We start from the raw sequence: 17598 nt of genomic DNA on the forward strand, positions 1-17598 counted from the left end.
GGAAAATGCTTTCTCTGCATCTATTAAGATAGTCATGTGATTTCTCTTCTGCAGTTTGTTAATATGGTGTATCACATTGATTGATTTGCAAATGTTGAACCATCCCTGCATACCAGGGATAAGTCTCCCTTGGTCTGGGTGGATGATCTTTCTGAGGTGTTGTTGGATTCTATTAGCCAGGCTTTTATTGAGGATTTTTGCACCTATGTTCATCAAAGAAATTGGTCTGTAATTCTCTTTCTCTGCTACATCTTTTTCAGGTTTAGGAATTAAGGTGATCTGGCTTCAAAGAAAGAATTTGGGAAGATTTCCTCTCTTTCAATGGTGTGTCAATTTTGTTTATTTTTTCAAAAACCAGCTCTTAGTTTTGCTGATCTTTTGTAATTGTTTTATTCAATTTTGTTGAATTCTTCTCCGATTTTTTCAAAGATTTTATTTATTTATTAAAAGGCAGACTTACAGACAATGAGAGAGAGAGACAGACAGAAAGATCTTCCATCTACTGGTTCACTACCCATATGGCTACAATGGCCAGAGCTGAGCCGATCCAAATCCAGGAGGCAGGTGCTTCTTCTGGTCTCCAACACGGGTGCAGGGGCCCAAGGACTTGAGCCATCTTCCACTGCTTCCCCAGGCCATAGCAGAGAGCTGGATTGGAAAAAGTGCACCCAGGACTAGAACCAGTGTTCATATGTGATGCCGGCGCCACAGGTGGAAGATTAACCTACTGTACAACAGCACTGGCCCTTATTTCTTTTCTAATTTTAATTATTTCTCTTCTACTAGTTTCAGTTTGGTTTGCTGTAGTTGTTCTAGATCCTTGAGAGGCATTGATAGCTCATTTATTTGGTGCCTTTCCAATTTCTTGATGTAGGCACCTATTGCTATAAAATTTCCTCTTAACACTGCTGTTGTTGTATCCCATAAGTTTGGTATGTTGTGTTGTTATCTTCATTTGCTTCCAGAAAGTTTTTGCTTTATTCTGTGACACACTGTTCATTCAGGAGCATGTTGTTCAGTGTCCATGTATTTGCATATGCTCTAGAGTTTCCTGAGTTGCTGATTTCCAGCTTCATCCCATTGTGGTCCGAAAATGCATGGTATGATTTCAATTCTTTTGAATTTGCTAATCTTGTTTTATGGCCTAGTATGTGGTCAATCCTAGTGTAGGTTCCATGCACTACTGAGAAGAATGTGTATTTTCTAAATGCAGTATCAAAATTCTGTAGATATTTGTTAGGTCCATTTGGTCTATAGTGCCAATTAAATTTGCTTTTTCCTTATTGATTATTGGTCTGATTGATCTGTCCATTGCCGAAAGTGGAGTATTGAAGTCCCCCAATACTATTGTGTTGTATTGTATTGTAAATCCCTTAACATATTTTTTAAATAGCCCAGTGAACTGTAATTAGGTGCATATACAGTTATAATGGTTGCATCTTCCTGTTGAATTGATCCCTTAACCATTATATAGTGCCCCTCTTTGATTATCTTAACAGTTTTTGCATTAAAGTCTATTTTGTCTTGTATTAAGATGGTTATTCCAGCTCTTTTTTGGTTTCTGTTGGCATGGAATATCTTTTTCCAACCTTTCACTTTCAGTCTGCATGCACCTTTCTTGTTAGCAGCAAATAGATGGGTTTTGTTCCTTAATCCATTCAGCCAGTCTGTGTCTTTGAACTGGAGAGTTGAGGCCATTTACATTCAATGTGACTATTGGTAAGTAGTGACTTTGCCCTGCCATTTGTCCAAAGATATCTTAATTTATACTTTGAACTTCCTATAGTCTTTTCCTTAGAGATTTTCTTCCTTTACCTTCTTTGGTATTGATGATCATTTTCTGTATTTCTGTGTGTAACACATCTTTAAGCATCTTTTGCAGGGCTGGATGGATGGTGACAAATTCTTTCAATTTCTTTTTGCTTTGAAAGGTCTTTATTTCACCTTCATTCACAAAATGAGAGCTTTGCAAGGTATAATATTCTGGGATGGCAGTTTTTTTCCTCTTAGTACTTGGGCTCTCCTAGCCTGTAGGGTTTCTGATGAGAAGTCTGCTGTGAGTCTAACTGGAGATTATCTGAGAGTAATCTGACATTTCTCCCTTGCACAGTTTAGAATCCTTTCTTTATGTTTCACTGTGCTGAGTTTGATTACAATGTGTCATGGCGAGGATTTTTCTGGACATATCTATTGGGAGTTCTGTGTGCCTCCTGTACTTGGACGTCTCTTTCATTCTCCAATGCAGGAAGTCTTCTGCTAGTAGCTCACTAAAAAGGCCTTCTAATCCTTTCTCTCTCTCCATGCCTTCAGGAACTCCTGGAACCTGAATGTTGGGTTTTTTAATAGTATTCTATAGATTCACAATGATATTTTTTGGATTTCTAATTTCTTCTTTTTCTCTTCAGTTTGTATATTTTCCTGTGCTCTCTCCTCTAATCTGATAGTCTCTCTTCTGCTAAACTAATTCTGTTTTTTTTTTTTTGACAGGCAGAGTTAGACAGTGAGACAGTGAGACAGAGAGACAGAGAGAAAGGTCTCCCTTCCATTGGTTAACTCCCCAAATGGCTGCTACGGCCGGCACACTGCGCCGATATGAAGCCAGCAGCCAGGAGCCTCCTCCTGGTCTCCCATGCGGGTGCAGGGCCCAAGCACTTGGGCCATCCTCCACTGCTTTCCTTGGACACAGCAGAGACCTGGACTGGAAGAGGAGCAACCGGGACAGAACCGGCACCCCAGCTGGGAATAGATCCCGGGCTGCCAGTGCCTTAGGGGGAGGATTAGACTAGTGAGTCATGGCGCTGGCCTCTAATTCTGTTTTTAAGGCTCTCAACTACCTTTTTTATTTGTTCTATTTAATTATTCATTTCGTTTTGATTCCTTCTAAGATTTCAATTTCATGAGAGAGAGTTTCTTTCGTGTCCTGCATGGATTTCTGTAGTTCGTGTGTTTGCTTTTGATTACTTCTAAGTATCATATCATCAATTTTTTGAGTTCCATTTCTTGCATTTCTTCTATCTCATCATCTTCATAATCTTGTATTGAAGTATTTTGTTCTTTTAGGAGTATCATGTTGTCTTTCTGATTTCTTATATTGTTGTGTTTGTTGTTCAGCATTTATGGCGATACTTGTTGTACTATGACTCTGTAGATAAGTGATTGTCTGCCTTCACAAATCTCTAGAGGCTTGTAGTTGGGTGTGGGTAGAGAGCTGTGTTCAGTTCTCCAGGATTAAGTGCACGCCTAAGGTGACACACTCAGGTTTGGAGCGATAAATCTTCTCTTTTTTTAATCTGAAGGGAAGTAATTGTGATCAGCTGAGCTCTTCTCAATGGAAACCAGTGCCTGAGCACTAGCCCCAGTGGGTGTAATATTCGTCTGCTCTGTCCCAAGGACCACACAAAGGATCTGTGTAGTCCTCAGTGTAAGTTCAGATTCCCCAATGTCTTTCACTGAGTAACCAGGACTCCCTGAGCTTGTGATGTCCCCTACCACGACTACTCAAAGTCACAGCCACACCGTGAGTTCTGACACACAAACCCTCAGTTTTTTTGTTTTGTTTTTGTTTTTGTTTTTTCATAATGCTGGTTCAGAAGTCCAACACAGTCACTAGGTCTTAGCCTCCTGTTATTACTCCCCACCAGAGTCAGTCCCCACAAGAGTCATGTTTCTACACTCAGCTGATTGCCAGGCACAGACACAAGCTGGCACAGCTCTTACGTATGTCCAAAGTGGTGCCTGCTCTATCAGCTTGTATGCCTTTGTAAGGTGATCAGAGAGAGAGAAATGTGTCCGTACTATGCCTTTTATTTTTTCTCTCCTCTAGTTAGGCAGGTATACTTTCCCCCACAGGGCTTCAAGCCTCATTCCCTCTAGGCACTTCCTGCCACTTTTTAAAAATTTATTTGACAGGTAGAGTTATAGACAGTGAGAGAGAGAGAGACAGAGAGAAAGGTCTTCCTCCAAATGTCCACCACGGCCGGAGCTGTGCCAATATGAAGCCAGAAGCCAGGTGCTTCTTCCTGGTCTCCCATGCGAGTGCAGCAGCCCTAGCGCTTGGGCCATCCTCCACTGCACTCCCAGGCCACAGCAGAGAGCTGGACTGGAAGAGGAGCAACCAGGACTAGAACCCGGTGCCCATATGGGATGCCGGCACCATAGGCAGAGGATTAACCAAGTGAGCCACAGTGCCAGCCCCTCCTGCCGCTTATTGCCAGTGTCTCCAGCTACTGCGGTGTCACCTCACCTCACTTTCCAGCGCTGGTGCAGAGGCACTCAGCAGCTGGAGTCCCGAGCTGTGGGTGCCCACACCCTCCACGTAGGTCCATCGTGTCCCTTAATTTCAGAATAGCTTCCTCTGCCGTTTTGTCCCTAACTCTTCCTTGAGACTATACTATCTCCACTTTTTGTATTATCATCTCCTGGACTAGATCAGTAAGCTCCCTCCCTATTCTGCCATCTTGGAACCGCGCCCAACCATTCCATATTAGATTGCCCGTGTGCATGCAGGAGTCCAACCAGTTATGTTTGCCCTCATTTTCCCTCTACGGTGCTACTACCTTCAGCATTTGCTATCCACCAACATCAATAGTTTTCAACTTCCCTCCCTTGGCAATGTGGTCTTAAGATCCTTTGTCATTTTTCTGCTTGTCCTACTGATTCTAAAATAATAAACTCAATTCTTATTGTATCTGCCATTCTGAGACACACTGACTAGCTCAAAATACATTTGTCGGCCCTTGGGGTCTATTTGATATACCATCTCCTATGTTGTCACACTAATTATTTTTTTCAGTCCAATGTTGGCAAAATCCTCAATCCCATCAAAATATAAATTTGTCAAAACGTAAATGAAGGCTGCTAACACAAATGATCCATCCTAGAGAGCTTGCTTAGAGTGGAAAAGCTTACAAGCCACAGAGCAGCCTCGCTTTTTCCTCTGGCAGGGTGAGGCCAAGCCCTTAAAAAGCCAGGTAGGTGTTCTGAGAGTGGCTCTGTCCTGCAAGGAACCCAAGCTAGCCTGAAACTGGGGAGAGAGGAGTCTGGGGTTTCAGATTTCACCTGGGCTCCCTAGGAATGCACCCCTCCCCCTGGCATGCATCCCCCAAGCTCCCTATCCAGCTTCCCTGGAGCAGCTGGAAGGCCCAGCCTACAGGGATGGAGTAGCATGCACTCTCTGATCCAGGTCCTATGCTGCGACCAGGTGCCCAGGGCAGTCTCACTATCCCCATGGGAGCTTCCTTCCTGGGATGGTGCTCAAACACAGTGCACACATAAGGGACAGTGTGGAGGTAGAAAGATAAGTAAAGTTAGAAACCTTGGCCAGCCATTATTAACCATGTCCACATGGGGAGCCAACGACTGTGTCTGCAGTCCCTAGAAGGGGACAGAGGTACCCTCTTCACCTAGCAGAGAGGCATTGTGGGCCTGCACCTGCATTCACACCTCACATTGGGTGCCAGTCGCGGGCTCATCCTGGGAGTCCCGCGCACTGTCTGCATGGGTGGGGCACCAGCACTCTTCCATAAGACACACCGGAGACAAGTTTCAGGGCACACGACAGCTTTATTAGCACCAAGCACACCTTGTAAAGGGCAGGCAGAGGGCACCTAACTGATTCAGGGCAGCACTAATTCTATAGCTGAAGGTGGTATTGGTGCCACTATGCTTCTCAATCAGCTTGAAGGTCACATAGGCTCCTAGCTTTCCAGGTGGGCCTGGGCCACACCCAGGAGCGGTTTACCTGATTGGCAGAGGCAGGGCTGGGGGAAACATTCCTGGGGCTCCTGGGCCTGCCAGCACTCAGATAACTGCATGGGCTAGGCAGGCAGTCTCACGGGATCTCCCACAGTGGAGTGCGCTGCATTGGGTCGCTGGGCCATTGGTAGAACAGGGAATGACAAGCACAAATAGTGAAGAGATGTGATCCAAGTCATAGCACCAATGTTCCTGAACTTGGGCTAATGGCTCATGACAGGTTAAAATACAGAATCAATACATAAAAACAAAATGGTAAAAAACTAACACGAGAAGGAGGGCACAGGCAGTGTCTTGCAGTCTGGATTCAAACTCTCACTGGCACGGCTGCTTGCAGTCACTCTCCTTCTTATATTCCGTGTTTCTCTTTATAACTTGGATCTTAAACTGGGCTCTTCCAGGTGTCAATGATACAAAGCTTAAAAAATAAAAGGGTCTCTTCGACCAAGTTTCCTAGGACTTCCCTTGTTCCCTCAAGCCTAACGCTTCCATATAAAGACTCTGGACCACTCAGCACGGAATCTGGGCTCCTGGCCTAGGCAGGGCCTACATCCTTCCTCAGCCTGATGAGGTCACAGGAGACAGAGGCTTGTCCTGCTTCCCAGAAGAAGAAGTCAGAGGCCAAAGTCCCTGGGTAGGGGAGCTCTCAGTGCACACAGCTCGACGTGAGTAGACCCCAGAGGCCCAAGAGGGCTGCAAGCACTTTCCACGGCCCAACAACTCCAAAGGCACCCAGTGGTGAATGTCCAGATAGGCAGTGTCATGTCAGCAGTGCGGTCACTGTGGTTGTGATTCCAGCATCACAGATGGGAGAAGCCCTGGTTAGAGAAAAGACAGGTGATTCCCTGCTCCAGGACAGCCCCGGCTACTCCTAGAGTCCTCCTCCCATCTCAGGAATTCTCCACCCCCCCCCCCATCAGATGCAATAAAGAAGGAATCTTCCTCAGATTCTCAGCACAGATGCTATACACCTGCCCACCCGCTCTCCTGCCCTGAGAGTTGACTTTGCTTACAACAGACCTTGCTTGTTCATTTTAACCTTGGAGCATCCCAGAGTTCTCTTCCTGCAGGGGGACCAAGACCTTTTACAGGTTCTCTGGTACCAGGAACGCCCTGCCCTCTGCCTTAGGAGCTGGGTTACAAAATCCTTCCCACCCCTCATCCTGGGAAGGGGTCAGCATCCTCTTTGCTTTGAGGATGGAATCTCTGACAACGACTCCTCGAGTGGAGCGTCCATGCTGCTTGCTGCCCACAAACCCTGTGCCTGTGTTCCTGTGCCCCAATATCCCGTGACTGGGCCCTGAATCTGCGCTACACAATCCTGAGCTGGCTAAGCCTTCTTCAACCCACAGGCCATGAACCAGCTGCTGAACCTGGTGTAGGAAAGGGCCCCCCCCCCTCCACCAGGCTGGCTCCTGACAGTGAGAATTCATTAGAACTCAGGGCTGAGCTGGTCCCAGTTAATGCTTCTGAGGGACATGAGGACTGATTTCCTCGTCTCATTTCCAGAATGAGACAGTGCAGTCCAGGGGACAGGACTGGACTTGGGGAATTCCCTCTGCCATCATCCCAGCCAATCCCATCTGCCCTCTGCTTCCCTCCCAATGCTGCCCTCCATACCTGTCACTCAGAATGGCTCCCCTTGCACGACAAGGAGGACTGAGCTGGTGAGGAGCAGGAAAAAGGCCCAGGGCATGGGCATGGTGGCCGTGGCCTTGGATGCAACTACTCCTAAGGTTGTGGGTGGCCACGCTGAAATGGAAGCAGAAGACTGGAGGTGTCGCTCCCCCTCTTCATGGAGGAACGACACTAAACCCTGCCTAGGCTTCATATCCGAGTCACGGCACCATTATGTCGCTCCCCCTCTTCGTGGAGGAGCAACACAGGACCCTGCGCTGTTCTTTCGTCTGCTCGGCCCTCCCCGGGTTTGCTGCTGGTTCTTCCCGGGTTGGCTACTATCCCTTCCACCTCCGTGGAAGGGCAGTTCCCCCTGGCCGCATTCCCCACTTCCGCAGGGGAGCGGCACACCGCCGGCCGGTTCTCTCGGGGGCTGCACAGGTGTTCCTTCAGCTACATGTTCCCCTTAGATGTTCCCGGTGCATGCCGTCTCTCTCCTCCTTTATAGTCCTCCTCCGCCAATCCCAACTCGGCTGCCCACACGCCGAGTACGCTGCTCTCCAATCAGGAGCAAGTCCTACAGTTAATTGGTTGAACTGGAGGCAGCTGTGCGGAAGCTGTTTACTTCTCTCCCAGCGCCATATTGTGGGAGAGCAGATGCATAGAATAAGTCTTAATTCCAGTAACAGTCTAGTCCGGTTTGCTCCCCACATGGAGGCCCCCATCCAGACTCCAAACCCCAGGAGAGGCCTTCCAGCTCCTGCTCCTGTTAAAGGCAGCCGTGCACACAGCTGGCACCTATACTGAGCAGCTGCTGTGACAGGTCCTGGAGTAGCACGGAGGGAGGATGGGAAAGATCTGCCAGAGAGGAAGCCAGGGTAACCATGCAGACCATCCCTCCTGGGTGGTGGCCAGGAAGGGGGGCAGGAGCTGGACCTGGAGATGGTTCTGAAGGACCAAAGAGAGAGAGCAGAGAAATGGGAGAACTGGTATTCTAGGAAGAGGGGATGGCGATGGGAGAAGGTCTAGAAACAGCGACAGGCATGGGTGGATGCCAGCAGGAGGGCACGTGAGGGGACTGAAATACACACCGTGAGGAAGAGATGAGCAGGAGGAGGAGGAGAGGTGTGAGGGAAGGCACAGCGGTGGATGCTGCTGTTGTCATAGGGAGGGGCACATCACACTGGATCGTGTTTTCAAACACACAGGCTCACACACACCTGCACACAGCACCCTACCCTGGCACACACATAGCACAGGACACTCACAGGCTCACACAGCACACATAAATCGTCACACCCACACTCTCATTCATACACACCCACATTCCCACACCACACGCACCAGCATCCACACCCTTACATGCACACACACCCATACCCTCGCATGCACACACACCCGGGTACAACACACTCACATGCACACAGCACCCACACCTTGCATGCACACACTACGGTGGCGTCATCTCATCTCCAGAGAGCACCCCTTCCCGCCACCCCTATCCCTAGTTACCTGTAGTCTCCAACATCACCTTCCAGGGCAACAAGAATTTCCCCAGCCACCTTGGGCAGTCTCCTATGGACACCTTCCGCAAGAACTCAGTCAGCTGCCTGTCATTCTCCCAGGTCGTCTTATTCCAGCTGGCCCCAGGATGAACCTCTGTCCACTTTCTGGCGTTTGGGTCAAGGAGGAGGCCGATCTGTCCATCGAAGCTGAACTGCCAGGACCCGTGCCTGCCGCCGCTGGCTCCACACCAGCAGCACATCCTGCCCTGCAAGCTCGGGGGATCTGCCCCCATTGGAAAGACATTGTCAGAGATCAGTCTTGACAGGTCCTCTGCCCCACCTGGGATCCACTTCTCCCAACCGTCCCTCTGGTATCTCCTGGCACTGCTCTGTCCTCTGCATCCTGCACTTCCTCCTGGGGCACTTGAGTGGGGCCAACTTGCAACTTCACAGGAACATAAGAAATTCCCCGTGCCCAGATCAGTCTTGACAGACCCTTTGCCCCACCTGGGATCCTCCACTCCCGTCCCCTTTTCATCGCCTCGCCCTGATGTCCTACCACTCCTGCCCTGTTGCTGGGCCTCCAAAGGAACCCCAGTATCCATTTCTGCACATGGAAATCTTCAGTCCTTATTCACAAACCTGCCCTCTGCCCAGGGTCTTTCAGGCTCACCCTTGCTTGTGGAATGTTTCATTTCGACCACTTGCTGGTTGAGGGTGTCCACCACGTCTCGCAGCATTTCTGTCTGCTCTGCCCAGTTGTCAATGGCATCCACTTTCCTCCCAAGGGGGTCAAAAAAGCTGATCTGAGTGAAGCTGCAATCACAGTGCAGAATCATCCTGTCATCCACGTGAACCTGAACATCACACCGTTGCTGTCTGGGTCTGGCCTTGGGATTGACAGTTATGTTGTAGCAAAGGGAGTGAGCATCTGTGGAAGAGAAACACGAGTGAGGTGTGGGGATGAAAAAGGACTCACACTCAACCTCTCCCCCAGCTCCAAGTCTAAGGAGCCCACCTGAAGGGCAGGGATGGGACGCATGGAAATCAATTCCCGCCATTGCAACTCCATCACTGGCTCCCGACTTTCTGCCACCTGTGCTCCTTGTAATTCATTCAGGTGCTCTGACCAAGTACACAGGGTCCTCGGCATGGCCCACTAGACTCGGAGGGGGCTGGTGACAGGAGTCCTGTGTAAGCATACACAGTACCTAAGCTCACACGCATCTGAACAGAAACTCCGACACCACGTGATAAGAAAGTGCAAACCACATGGACATTCCAGAAAGCTGGCGCAGACGATGCTGGCCCAGGCAGCAGCAGGGGAAGCCTGGTGTGGGTGGTCCCTGGACAGCCACTGTCTTCTCCGAGCTTCTAGCCGAACTGACTCCAAGAGGCAAAAGAAAGACCAAGACAGGTGTGCATAGGAGGGAAGCATTGAGAAACACGGTTTCCAGAGTATGGCAGGAGTGGGCGATCAGGGCAGATCAGTCAGCTGGGGGGTCCTACAGAGAAGAGTGTGAACAGACAGGTGGACATACAGGAGTGCACCTGTCACCTGAGTGCACGCACACATGCTCCTACGTGGACCCAACCAGGGCTGACACCACACACCGGGAAGAAGCTGGCAGAAGCAGTTAGCACAGTGGCTGGATGATGACCGCCTCCCCTACCCGCACCTGAGGCCAAATCTCCTGTCCAGACGAGGACTGAAAACAGCAGCACTGAGCGGGACCCAGTGAGAGGAGAGGAAACTCTTTCTTAGGAAAGGTCAAGGCAGTCACAGGTTTACAGTGAGAGACAGCAACAGCTTTTACTGCAGGACTCTGGTTGTAGAAAAGCCTGGGTAACTCGGGGAATAAGCACACGAGGACTCCAACATCCACCACCAGGAACCGCAATCTCCACGCGCATCCCATGGACACTGGTCCTGGGTAAATCACAGAACTCGAGCCCAGATCTTCAGTTTCCTGAGCTGGAGCCACCCATGCCCCTTGCCTCTGACGAACTCCTGCTGGGGTGCAGGAGCAGGGAGCCTGTCCACTGATGCCAGTGCAAGGCAGCACCACTCACTCCGAGGTGAGCTCACCCCTCGGCTGCAGGGAGTGTCCCCATGTGGACCCAGGACTCCGCTGGACAGCACAGGAGTAGCAGTAACGCTGCAACCACAGGACCCCACTCCTCTCCCTGCGGCCACCAAAAGCCACCACAGGACAGAATCCACTGCTGACTCTCACACACACAGTGTGCCTGAACACAGGTTGGGGGTGAGGTGCCTGAACACAGGTTGGGGGTGGGGGGATGGTGTCCCCACTCCTTCGACTTAGGGTCCTGGGCTGGGGGTGTTCTTGCCTGGGACGGCCTCAGGCAGGGGATAGGCGCCATCGCCATCACCATCAGGTAGGGGAGAAGTCAGGACCTGCCAGATGAGAAAGGGACAGATTGGACTGGAAGCCCGGCGTTCCTGGTCCCGTGCTGAGACTGGCTCAGAGGCTCACAGGGACTCAGCAACTCAGGAGGGAAGTGTCAGGATGAGGCTGTGAGGGGTGCCACAGCAAGTAGGCGCTGAGAGGTGCCATAGCAAGTAGGCGCTGGTGGTTGGAAGGGGAGTTTGTGGTTGCAGGCGGGGTCGGGGGATGGCCGAAGTCGCCTCCAGGCAGGGTGCGCTCTCATCCGCGTGCACCCTGGCTCAGCGCCCACCTTCCCCAGGACGGGGCTGGGGCTCCAGCAGTTTCCACACCCCCTCCCATCCTCCTCCTGTGACTTCTGGGAGAAGCCTCCACAGAGAAGCGCAGGCCCGCGAGGAGGTCCCCATCCTCTCTCCCTGCCCTGTGCCCTGCCCTGAAAGCACTCACCAGCCGGCGGTGCCCAGAGCCCAGCTGCCAGCAGAGGCAGCAGTAGAAGCAGCAGGGAAGAGAAGCCGTGCCCAGGCAGCAGCTCCATCCTGGAGTGAGTGTCAGCTCGGAGGCGTGTGAGCCCTGGTATTTAAGCACCCCAACGCCGCCGCTCCTCCCCTCTTTACAAACCAGAGCGAGCGGTTATTGGCTTAAAAGTCCGGTGGAGGGTGGAAGGGAGGGTGAACTTTTGGCCGCGCTGAGGTAATTGAGTTAATTCATTGTCAGGCTTTACCACTCACTTCCTGTTCCAAGAATTATACCACTCCTGTTTCAAGTTTCTGACTGCGGCTGAGAGAAAGGACTTCCTTTTTTGCCATTTGTTCACCCTCCAATGGCCGCCGCAGCCGGCGCGCTTCGGCCGGCACACTGTGCTGATCTGAAGCCAGGAGCCAGGTGCTTCTCCTGGTCTCCCATGGGGTGCAGGGCCCAAGCACTTGGGCCATCCTCCACTGCATTCCCTGGCCACAGCAGAGAGCTGGACTGGAAGAGGAGCAACCGGGACAGAATCCGGCGCCCCGACCACAAGGCGGAGGATTAGCCTAGTGAGCCGCGGAGCTGAGTCTAAAACAGGGGGCAGGGCTGTCTCCCACAAGGTAAATTCCAGCACTGTTGTTGGAAATTTTTCTCCCTGTTGAAGTTTGCTGCTTTCGTTAAATGTGTGTGAGATTTCTCCTGTCTCTTTTACTGATTTTCTGCTCGCGTCTTTTTGAGCAGTTTTTTTGTTTGTTTGTTTGTTTTCAGTAGTTGGAGGGGCAGCAAGTGAGAAGCTCAGTCCCCTGCCAGACAACTCGACCTGCCCTGTCCTGCCCTGAGTGCTCAGAGCTAACAGGGCTCTGGTGTTAAAGGGGTGCGGAGGCTGCGCAGCCAGTGGCCAGTGGAGTTGCTCCTTGGGACGCTTCTGTCCAATCCAAAGGCCAGAGTCCAGCACCTGCACGGTGGCCCAGACCACGGTGTGCATAACAGAAAGCCTTAAAGCTGTTCTCCAAGTCAGATTCAGAAGTGATTTGGCTGTCCTGTTTAAAGCAGCCTTTTGCATTTTTCCACATTTCCATTTTCCAAATGCCTTCATGGTTAATCAGTGGTGGCTTTTTGGCACTAATTTGTTATCTTTTTTATTTTCCTGCCTTTTTCAAGGACAATAACTTAGTGGGAATGTTCGGGTTTTGCTGTCCAGAATATGTTTGGAGTTTATTTTTAGCTCTTTCAGCCTTGCACAGGTTTTATCCCCGCCACCATTGGCTATTTTCACCACTTCTGCTGTTTAATATTATTAAATTAATGACATGAAAAATGTTTCTTTTTCCATGCTTATACATCCTGATAAAAGTGGTCTAAATGTGAATGGGGAAAACACACACTTTCTAAGTAGTCTCTTTCTTGAGTCTCTTTTGAGCCCTGCACTTCCTGAGGGATGGCAGTTTTATTCATTGCTGGCGGGCGGAGCCAAAGGCAGCCAAACGAAGCATCGGGATGGGCGTCGCCGCCTTTGCGCCCAGGGGCCCGGCCAGCTGCACCCTCCAGCGCGCCAGCCACGCTCGGCGCCACGATGCTTATGTTGAAAATATAGCTACACGCTCCACTGTCCCTGGCTTGTAAATCAAAACAGTACATCTTGAACATCTTCCAAGAATCGATTTACTTCTTTTGAACTCTGCCTGGCGTTGGTGGCGTGACTGTATCACGCTGTAGGTAATCCATCGTCATCTGTTTATGAAGCGAAAGACTGGAAGGCTGGAGCTGGGGCATAGCGGGTAAAGCCGCCGTCTGCAGTGCCGGCATCCCACATGGGCGCTGGTTCTAGTCCCAGCTGCTCCTCTTCCGATCCAACTCTCTGCTATGGCCTGGGAAAGCTTTAGAAGACGCCTCAATCCTTGGGCCCCTGCACCCACATGGGAGACCCTGAAGAAGCTCCTGGCTCCTGGCTTCAAGTGGCTCAACTCTGGCTATGGCAGTCATCTGGGGAAGTTAACCAGGGGATGGAAGATCTCTCTCTGTCTCTACATCTCTGTAACTCTGCCTTTTAAATAAATAAATAAATCTTAAAAAAAAAAAAGTGTCACCAGTTAATTACTGTAACAAAAGAATGAGAGGAAGTTGCTGCACAGCAGTGTGGGGACCAGCAAGAAGAGGGAGGAGGGCAGAGGAGCTGTCCTGAGGGCGGGGCCAGGCTGGGGGTGGGGAAGGCCGTTGTGGGGACAGTCTCACAGAGAGATGCTCACTCACTACACAGTCTTTCCGCAGACTTAGAAGCTGGGCTTGTTTGAGCACATCTGCTTCTGTAAATTTGACTTTGGGGGTGTTTCAATATTTTACAGAATTAAGATGTCAAATCAAATTTGACAAAAAGCGATCTCTGAATATCAACAGCAAAATAAAATTAACCTCTCTACACACTAATTTCATTGCCTAACCTCACACACCGGTACTTGATGCTAAGTGAATCTTGTCGTAACCCCTCCACATTTTATATCCTTGCTGTTGGTAATCTCAGCTTGACTTTTTTAAATTTGTTTATTTGAAAGGCAGAGTTACAGACGAAAGGAAGAGACAGAGAGAGAGAGGTCTTCCATCTGCTGGTTCACACCCCTGATGGTCACAATGGCCAGGGCAAGGCCGAGTGGAATTCAGGAGCTTCCTCCAGGTCTCCCACGTGAGTGCAGGGGCCCAAGCACTTGGGCCGTCTTCCGCTGCTTTTCCCAGGCCATAGCAGGGAGCTGGGTGGGAAGTGGAGCCGCCAGCAAGAGGAAAGGAGGCTGCAGAGAGGAAGGAAGGCAGGACCCCAACACAGCCTTGAAAGTGGCTGCTTCCGGCACCGCGGCTCAATAGGCTAATCCTCTGCCTAATGGTGCTGGCACTCCGGGTTCTAGTCCCCATCGGGCACCGGATTCTATCCCAGTTGCCCCTCTTCCAGGCCAGCTCTCTGCTATGGCCAGGGAGTGCAGTGGAGGATGGCCCTAGTGCTTGGGCCCTGCACCCCATGGGAGACCAGGAGAAGCACCTGGCTCCTGCCTTCGGATCAGCGCGGTGCTGAGGGTGAACCAACAGCAAAAGGAAGACCTTTCTCTCTGTCTCTCTCTCTCATTGTCCACTCTGCCTGTCAAAAAAAAAAAAAACGAAAGAAATCATTTATTTATTTCCAAAATAACAGAATCAGTGCTGTTCTCTGTCATAAAAGAGAACGTGTAAAATTAAATATTTTTGTAGACTTTGGTAACATTTTCTTTACCATATAGGTCTTAATCCTATTTAAAGGTCTTTTATGCAAAGTCACCATTGGGATTTACTGAATAAATTCCTGGGTGTTATTCCATAAAGAAACAGGTCACTTTTGAGGAAAAGAGCTGCTTGCTCACTTTACTCAAATGCTTATTTTAAATAAAAAACAGTTAATGGAAACATTCTTAAAACCAACTTTAGGTACTAGACAGCATATTACCCACCAACAAAAAAGAAAAACTGTCCTTCCTCTTTAAGGAAATTTTCTATCTTCTCTGTAACATTACAACTTATTCACCTTTTTTTTTTTTTTGACTGCTTAATTCAATACTTAAATTTCAGTGTAGTAAGAATTCTTTTTCAAATGATCTTCACAACTCAGACACCAGGTAAGAGATACCAGAGGACACTTTCTGGTCACCCTGTCTGAATATAATGAAGTAAGAAATGAAAATGGACGGATATATGAAGGTAGGTATTCCCTCTGCTTTGACGGCGAGAGTCTTTATCATGTGAGCAACACAGGACTCCACTCCTCTGAAGCACCCTCAAATTCAGAATACTTCCACTTAATAAGCAGAATATTAGTCTTAAAAATGAAAGTTTGGTCACTAGGAAAGACTGAACAAAAATTACTCCCTTCTCCCCAAACAACAACCAAAACTATTCTAGTCACCTCCTCTTCTCCCCACAAAAACAGGGAAGTAATAGAGGCTGAAGTCTTTATAACTGGAATTTCAGCTCCTAAAACATCATTGTTATTTGCGCAAAGTTGCAGGTCTACATATTTCCTTCTCCAATACTTCTCCCATTTATAAGTTTATTTCCATACATACACACGTGCATACACACACACACACACACACTCACTCGCTCTCAAGTAAGACACTTTTTGTATGTGTTGATACATTGTGAGGGTATGAACTAGGTGTGTACAGGTCTCACAGGTGGTTTGTAAACATCAGAGTCACTTGGGTCCTTTTCTCCAAAAGCCTGAAATCAAATTACACAACCAGGGATGACTACTTTCCCAGACGTTGTTCGCAGGCTGCATATTGACGAAGGGCAGAGAAAAAGTCCTCATAACTGATGTTTAGGTGGGAAGGCAAAGAGACAATCTCAGTCCATCTGATGTGCCAGGGGAAGAAAGCCTAATGTGCTGTCCACAGGACCAAACTTCAATACTAAATCAGGATCAGGGAAACCATTTGAACTAAGTAAACTGTCTAACATATCTACATGCAAATCTGTGGATTTCTTCTGCTGCTGGGCTACTAACTGGCAAAAGTCCTGAGCAGCTCTCACAATATCTGCTTTTCCACCTTCTGGGGACAGCACCTGCACTGCTGAATGGCAATTTAAAACTTGATCATCTTTGTCATTACTATTTGCAAACCCTGTTGAGTATTTGGAACAATCCAGGCCCAGAAGTTCCTGTTGCTGTTTTAAAATTTCATCCATCAGTCTGGACTTGTTTCTTTTGAAAATACCTTGGTGGTCGTAGACGCTAATGTAGGAGATGCCCACGGCCATACACCACACTACGAGGCTCGCGATGTCCGAGAAGCTGGGCTCCGGCTCCTCCTCGGTGATCACGAAGCCCAAGTGCACAGGCAGCTTGTCCAGGGAACTGCCGTCCGCGCGCCAGCGCAGCCGGGGGTGGGCGGAGGCCAGACCCGGCCCCAGCGCGGGTGCCGGTAGTGCCGGTGGTTCCTGCCAAGGCCCGAGGCTTGCGGAGCGTGAAGCCGAGCGGCGCTAGGACCGCAGCGGAGGCGGCGCGACAGCAGCGCCGCCAGATCCAGTTCTAGGTGCCGAACCGAACGCGAACGCGGAGGTGAGCGTGCGGTGCAGGCAGAGCTGCGCGTGCAGCACCCGCCGCACCAGTTCGTACAGCCCCGTCATACTCTTGTGGCGCTCGGGCCCCTTCCCCTCCCTCCCTCCCACACCCGCGGCGCGACGGCTTTTTATCCGCCCCGGCGACCGCGCGGGCCATCGCTCCGGGTCCCCCCACCCCCGCCCCGTGCCCGAACCCCTTTCTACCGCCAACACCTCACCTCGCCCCCCGCCGCCATCTTCCTCAAATTTTATTTTATTTTTAGTTGACATAATTGCATAAATTGACGGGGTATGATACAACACTTTGATACATTGTGTGATGATCAAATCAAGGTAACTAGTCTGTCCACTACATTTATCATTCCTTTGAGGTGAAACATTGCAAGTCTACCCTCGCAACTACTTTGAAGTACACCGAACATGGTATTGCCTGCTGTCACCCTGCTCTACCACAGAGTATCAGCACACATTCCCTCTGTCTAACTGCGACTTTGTCCCCCTGACCCACCTCTCCCCATCCCATCCTTCCCTCCCCTCTCCCCTCTCCAGGCTCTGCTCACCCTTATTCAACTTTGCGGTCTGTTTGGTTGAGTTAAAGAAAGCCGCCCATTCACACTCCCAGAATGAGAGCCCTTGAGAGCATGATGAGAGCCCCTGGTCTGCCCCAGGGTATCACCAAACAGGTCTTACACTTCAAGTAACCACCGGGATCCCTGGCACAGGGTGGAGCTCAAACATGGCATGAGTCACGGGTGGTGTTACCGTGTCTGAAC

General features: G+C 49.9%; 1 protein-coding gene and 1 pseudogene across 1 annotated transcript; both read right to left on the minus strand.

Annotated features, from left to right (window-relative positions):
* Positions 1-5542: 5542 nt before the first annotated feature.
* Positions 5543-12920, minus strand: LOC103347295 (UL16-binding protein 1). The gene is made up of 5 exons (XM_051836805.2): positions 11732-12920; positions 9550-9807; positions 8884-9159; positions 7375-7506; positions 5543-6572 (listed from the first exon to the last, which is right to left on the minus strand). Exons 1-4 carry the CDS (start codon positions 11817-11819, stop codon positions 7382-7384), a joined length of 747 nt encoding a protein of 248 aa, XP_051692765.2. The 5' UTR covers positions 11820-12920; the 3' UTR covers positions 5543-6572; positions 7375-7381.
* A 2958-nt stretch (positions 12921-15878) lies between these two features.
* On the minus strand, positions 15879-16891 carry LOC100342754 (dehydrodolichyl diphosphate synthase complex subunit NUS1 pseudogene; annotated as a pseudogene).
* Positions 16892-17598: the final 707 nt, after the last annotated feature.

The sequence above is a fragment of the Oryctolagus cuniculus genome, chromosome 5 (genome assembly GCF_964237555.1).
Source record: "Oryctolagus cuniculus chromosome 5, mOryCun1.1, whole genome shotgun sequence".
Taxonomy (NCBI): domain Eukaryota; kingdom Metazoa; phylum Chordata; class Mammalia; order Lagomorpha; family Leporidae; genus Oryctolagus; species Oryctolagus cuniculus.

What these genes read in the sequence shown, in the direction of transcription:
- LOC103347295 (XM_051836805.2), bottom strand. Translation starts at nt 11,819, where the DNA reads ATGGAGCTGCTGCCTGGGCACGGCTTCTCTTCCCTGCTGCTTCTACTG. An exon ending in GCTCTGGGCACCGCCGGCTG is followed by an intron (nt 9,808 to 11,731) that starts GTGAGTGCTTTC and finishes TCTCTTCCACAG; the next exon opens with ATGCTCACTCCCTTTGCTAC. An exon ending in GAAACATTCCACAAGCAAGG is followed by an intron (nt 9,160 to 9,549) that starts GTGAGCCTGAAA and finishes CAATGGGGGCAG; the next exon opens with ATCCCCCGAGCTTGCAGGGC.